Source organism: Squalius cephalus, assembly GCF_949319135.1.
Source record: "Squalius cephalus genome assembly, chromosome: 16".
Classification (NCBI taxonomy): domain Eukaryota; kingdom Metazoa; phylum Chordata; class Actinopteri; order Cypriniformes; family Leuciscidae; genus Squalius; species Squalius cephalus.
In genome coordinates this window covers 13,463,483-13,469,490 of record NC_137137.1, presented here as the reverse complement: position 1 = coordinate 13,469,490, position 6,008 = coordinate 13,463,483, and the positions used below count along the sequence as shown (strand labels likewise).

At 37.6% G+C, this 6,008-nt stretch overlaps 1 protein-coding gene across 1 annotated transcript; it reads right to left on the bottom strand.

Annotated features, from left to right (window-relative positions):
- Positions 1–1,533: 1,533 nt before the first annotated feature.
- On the bottom strand, positions 1,534–5,714 carry mmp9 (matrix metallopeptidase 9). The gene is made up of 13 exons (XM_079897101.1): positions 5,447–5,714; positions 5,074–5,312; positions 4,826–4,974; positions 4,605–4,733; positions 3,926–4,099; positions 3,599–3,772; positions 3,220–3,393; positions 2,986–3,141; positions 2,639–2,843; positions 2,387–2,520; positions 2,144–2,294; positions 1,902–2,005; positions 1,534–1,809 (listed from the first exon to the last, which is right to left on the bottom strand). Exons 1-13 carry the CDS (start codon positions 5,579–5,581, stop codon positions 1,709–1,711), a joined length of 2,025 nt encoding a protein of 674 aa, XP_079753227.1. The 5' UTR covers positions 5,582–5,714; the 3' UTR covers positions 1,534–1,708.
- Positions 5,715–6,008: the final 294 nt, after the last annotated feature.

The window sequence follows — 6,008 nt, the reverse complement described above, 5'->3', positions numbered from 1 at the left end:
CGCTTTATCGGTTTAATAATGTATCACGATTTTTTCGTGAAGTCAAGTTTTATCTAAAGAACGTGTATATCGACCATTTCGCTTTATCTTTTAAGTGTTTTGTCAAGTAAAAGTGTGAACCGGAGGACTATTGCTCTGAGAGGATGAAACCACTGAATGTCTCGCGGATTAATATGACGCGAGTTGTTTATCTTGAGATTCTCATTTATATGTATATATTTTTTGATTACGCCAAAATAAACATCTCTTTGCTCAGATTGAATGTGAGGGATCACATGGTATTCACGATTTAATTTGCATTCTGTTGAATTTGTGCTGTGGATATGTGGCATTAAACCACACTGCAAATATGCTGTCATCCTGCTATTCATATTTATGGTTTATTTTATTTTAAATGTAGATTTTGATTCTAGAATTAGTCCAGCTCTTTCACTTATTTGTGCATTTACCCGTAAGGTAAATTTAAGAAAATCATAAATGGCCTTTTGGTAAATCATTTAGAGCATGCATTAAAGTACACTGCTTTTTATGTCAATTATCTTGTATCATTTACCTACATTTTCAAAGACAACCCAACATTTTCACACACCAATACCAAAAGCCCCCCTGAAATTCAATAAGTATTTTTATTACTTTCTGCATAATCAATCTAGACAGTTTTACTTTCTTGTACAGAGCATTTTTTTATGAGTCATTGTATTTTCAACTGAGAACTTTTAACATGAGTATGTGGGGTGGATTGTGTGTGAATGTGTGGACATTTATGGATACTGCATACAAGCTTGAACCTTTTTATTACTTTTAATATTTATCACCTGCTACATGTCAAATGCTTTTGTGGCAACTGTTTAAACCCATCTGCAGTGATTGGTTATTGAATATATTCCAAACTTGCTTATTACGAAAAAGCACCCGATTTTTTCGTAAAATCACCATACGAGAGATTTTAGTGTGTTTTCACACAGGCCAAATACTAATGAAAGAGCAGTTGCACATATTGAATGGTCTTGCTTACAAATTTATTGAGTAAACATAATGCAGCAAACAAATACAATATAAATAAGTGGAAAGTGGAACATTAAATTAATAATATTAATATTATCATTTACACCAGGCAAATGATTACACAATACACCAAAATCTGGGCTTAATAACATCTCAACATTAGCTCCAAGGCTAAAAATAAACCTTTGCTTTGAAAAACATCTAAGTGGGTCAATACAGAGAATAGAGGCTCAGTTGTCAACAAATGCATCTAGGCTACAATGTTCCTGTGGTGACTCCACTCATACATTTACATACACAAAGTTAATTCCTCGAGTTAGACTGGCATTGCCTCATTGACGTTTTATAGAACAAGATTATAGTTTCTCTTACTGTGCTGTTAAGAAACTCATCATGACCAAAGCAGTTATATAGTAAGCTGAAATAATAAATTATAAGACCAAGTTAAAGCTGACAGACAATGAGACAAATATGCCTAACATCCCGTTTCATGTGCCTATGATAATTTCAGTGTTAAAACTGTTCATCTATAACAGTTAAAGTCAAAATCCCCAAAACAGGACTTAAAATTTAATACATTCTGTCTGTGTCTTCCTCACTAAATTTTACACAGAAGAGAAATGGTTTCCCCATTTTAAAAAGGGCTCTGTCATCATCAGGTTAGGATGTTGGACGTCTTCACTGTGCCGAGCGACTGCACGTCTTAGCATTTCAGCAGGTCGTGCCTCACATAACCGACACGGTCTACTTGCCTTTTGGCATTCATTCTCCAGTAGAAACTTTCCCGGCAGAAGTAAAAGAATCCTGCAAAATATTAAAAAATAGAAAGAACAAATTTAGTTTGCTTGATCAGTAAATCAGATTTTTTAAATGAATTTGAACATAATCTCACTTACCCTTGTAGAGGAACACGTCATGTGAATCGATGGGCACTCCACCAAAAACAATGTCAGTGGATCGAGGGTATCCTGTGTCGATCATCTGAGCCTTCACATCGAGTCTGTGACAATAAATAAGAGATAAGACAATACTATGAAAAACTACAATTATTATTATTAAATTATAATTTCCCATCGTTAACTCAATGCTATAAACTTTACTCTTTCTGATCAGTTACAATCATAGCAAAGTTACTTACCTCCAGAATTTCTCTCCGTTAAACAGGAGCACCTTGCCATTTGTTCTCTGCACAGTTCCCTCCACTCTGTCCAAGTCGCTTGGGAGGCCGAGCTTCTCGATTTTACGTGGTCCAAGCACCTCATTTGCAGTATAAACCCAGAACTGTTTACCTGTGTGCATGAAATACAGCACTGTTATATATCTGAAATTTAACATATATTTTGCAATAATGGCAAAATATCTCAATCTGATAAATAAGAACCTGCAAAGAAGTAGATCTTTTTAGTGAGGGGTTCCTCAAAGGCACTGTTAATGGTGGCAGGCAGGGCAGGCCACTTCTCTGATATCAAGAAAGGGCCTTTGCGTTCTCCTTTGTTTGAGATCTTCCAGTAATGCCTTAGATGTTAAAAAGAGAGAATTTAGAAAGATGTTATTTGAGAATGTGACTAAATGAGAAGTTTCCTGAGTTATGTTTGCAATTTCTTGTCAGTATATGTAGAATTACAGCATATACCTATCCTTGAAGAAATGAAGCTCTTTCTGGATTTCGGTGATGGCATCAAATTCCTTGATTTCGCAGGCATCCTGTGATGGGTCTACAAGTGTTGTGGTGGAAACAGTGGTTGTTTTCTCACTTGGGGTGGGTTTAGTTGGCACAACCGGAGAGGAAGTGGTGGTCTTTGGTTTTGGAGGAGTGGGATTAGGGCCAGTTTTAGGTCCTGAAAAGAAAAAAATGAATACAAATATTGCTATAAAACCAGAATTGACCAGACTCTTAAGTGTCAAGATCAAAATTCTTGAATCTTGAATACGAACATGCATAGTAAACTTAACAATAAGTGAATGATGGTGGATAAATACCATAGAGATACTGAATGCCTTCAATATCATCCTGATTCAAGGAGAAATCCTCTACATATTTGTACATGGGATACATCAGAGCGTCTTTAATTTTGGAGTGATCCAAACCAAGTGCATGACCAAACTCATGAGCAGCCACCAGAAACAGACTGTATCCTATAAGAGAAAAGGCATGTTAGCTAATCTCTCACTTTCATATTTGTATAGTGTCTGAAGGGGATGATTATCACTTACCCTTATCAGGGCAAAATCCCCATTTTTTATCTGTGTCATAGTTGCTGGTAGTTCCACACCAGAGTTTTCCATCACCACGGCCTTCGCTGGTGCAGGAAGTGTATGTATTTCCCAGGAAGATGAAAGGAAACTGGCATGGCTCTCCTTCTGAATTTCCACCAATCACAGCTGTATCTGTGAGGGGAAAATATTATATTATAAAACATTACATATCTTAGATAGATACTGTAGAAATATGCTGTTAAATGTTTACTATATATGCTATATGTTAGTGAAAAAATGATATCTGATTGTGAACTGCTGAGAACATATTATTTTTGCATTTACGATGTATCTGACTCCACCAAAGTTTCAGGTTTGAGTCTTGACAACTGCTCACCTCTGTTAGGGCAGAATCCATACTTGGTATCAGTGTCAAAGTTAGCTGTAGTGGCACACCAACGATACCCATCAGTTCGTCCATCCGTGGTGCATGAGTTATATGTTACCCCCTGAAACACGAAGGGGAATACACATGGTGCTTCATTGCTGTTCCCATCAAACGTGAAGAGAACTGTGGGAAAACAGAGATGGAATGTTAGACATGCTCAATGAATAAAAACGTGTGCTTGTTGAAATACTTTCACATTAATTCCACATATTATGGGAAAAGGAGGCAGTTTAAATGTCTGTTTTGGAATTAAAGCCCTATTACTGGAACACTTACGCTCACTGGGACAGAAGCCAAATTTCTTGTCCTTGTCGTAGTCTGCAGTGGTTGCGCACCAGGGGAGACCATCTGTGCGGCCCTCGGTGGTGCAGGAGGTGTAGGATGTTCCCTCAAACAGGAAGGGGAAGTGACACATTGCACCATCTGCATTACCATAGCGGGTTTGAATGGCTGAAAGAGACACATCAATGTCATTGTCTAATCCACAAATGTATATATAAATTAAATATATATAGGGGTAAACATGATGATCCCCTTGTGTGGGACCCGAGATATAATTTTCTTTTTTCTATATATAAGGGTTATTTATATTATATATGAAATTAAGTGGGGTCATATTCTGACCCAAGTTTAAAAACAGAACTATACATTTGAACAATTAAGGACTCATTTATTCTATATGAGAAATATTAAGTGTGATATTATAAAAACAATAGATTTCAAAAATTAAGTAACTGGCTTTTTTATGGTTATTAAAATGAACCCAAATCAAATACTTTAAATATTTTCCCAGTTTGACAATCCCTGTTTTAGGACACATTCTAACTGTCACTACACTCAAAACTGTAGAGGGAGCTATTGTCCCACTATGTCCCCTATGAAACTGTTAGAGCAAAGATGCTTCATGATATGTGAACTATTTATCAAAGCCACTTCAAGTAAGAATCCCACTCACCTGGTCCAGATCCAAGGGTCCAGTATTCATCATCATCAAAATGGGCATCTCCTTGGATTCCCTCACCTGGAGGGTAAGCGTGAGCCAGCAGTCCATCTTTCCCATCAAAAGGGTAGGGATCTCCGTGATCTGAAACAAAAACAGCAGTTCATTCAAACCTTCTCAGAAGTCCAAGTGTTAAATCTTAATAATTTTATCCATTAGAAAAAAAATCAACTCACTTTGTTTCCCAAAGGAGATCATGATGTCAGCAGTGCCATCATAGAGGCGTGTGAACTTCAGAGGGGTAACGTCACTCCAGACTTTGAAAGCTCTGGCAAAGGCGTCATCGATCAAAGGGGCTTCCATGTCCGGTGAATAGTTCAAAATCCTGAAAGTCAAAACAATGCAATTGATTACAACATGTTCATCACAAACCTATGAGATTTAAAAGTGTTGTAGTAAAGGTTGGGTGCAGATAATATCCCACCTGTATGTAACATCAGTGTGATCCCACTTCAGGTCTCCTTCAAATGTCTGATAGTTTCGGATGTCTGGGACCCCACAGCGAGGCTGCTTCATGGCATCAATGGTGGGCTGGTCAAGCGACCCCGTCTCCTCCAGCCCGAGCTTCTCCTGGAGCTTCTTCAGAGCCTTAGAAGTGGACACGACTGCCTGCATTCCGCTCTTCTGGAGAACATCTATGTAGCCATAACGCTTCAGGTACTCCTGGAGGCAAATATTTATATAGAGAGGTATTCATTTAGAATGATACAACTGCATTTGTACTATTTTCAAAGTACAGGACTGAAAGTAGATATCCATAATCATAAAAACCATGAACTAAAAATCTATATACTCACATCTGCCAGCTGAATGTCCGTCATATTCTTGATCACATCTCCAGGGAACGTCACATACACAGATTTGAGCGGCACGGACCAAGCTCTCAAAGAACAGGTTCCAAGAACCAGAAACACCACGACTCCAAGTCTCATGGTTTGAGTTTCTAGCCAACTTAGAAAAAAGTTAACTTCAATAAGAAAATAGACTCAAAACTAGAAAAACTGTCTTCCAGAGAGACTAAGTGCATACAATCTTGTTACGTCTTCTCCTCCTGATTTGTCTGTCTTCTCTTGTGCCCTGAAGGCAGTATTTATGCACCTCATGGATTAGTCACTGAGCACCCACCCACCTCCTGTAGGTCATTTTAGCACTCCCACTTACCAAACACTTGCCCACTGAAAGGAGTGAGATTTTTTTTTTTGGTCCATTCAAAACATAAGGGGATTTCCAGCAACCTCACATTGAGCTTGAAGACACAAAAGATGACAACAAACACTGTCTTGTCTTTTATCTAGTTTCTTAAAATAAATAGTCACTTTAAAAAAAAAGAACATATATTTTTATTTAAGTATCTTTAAT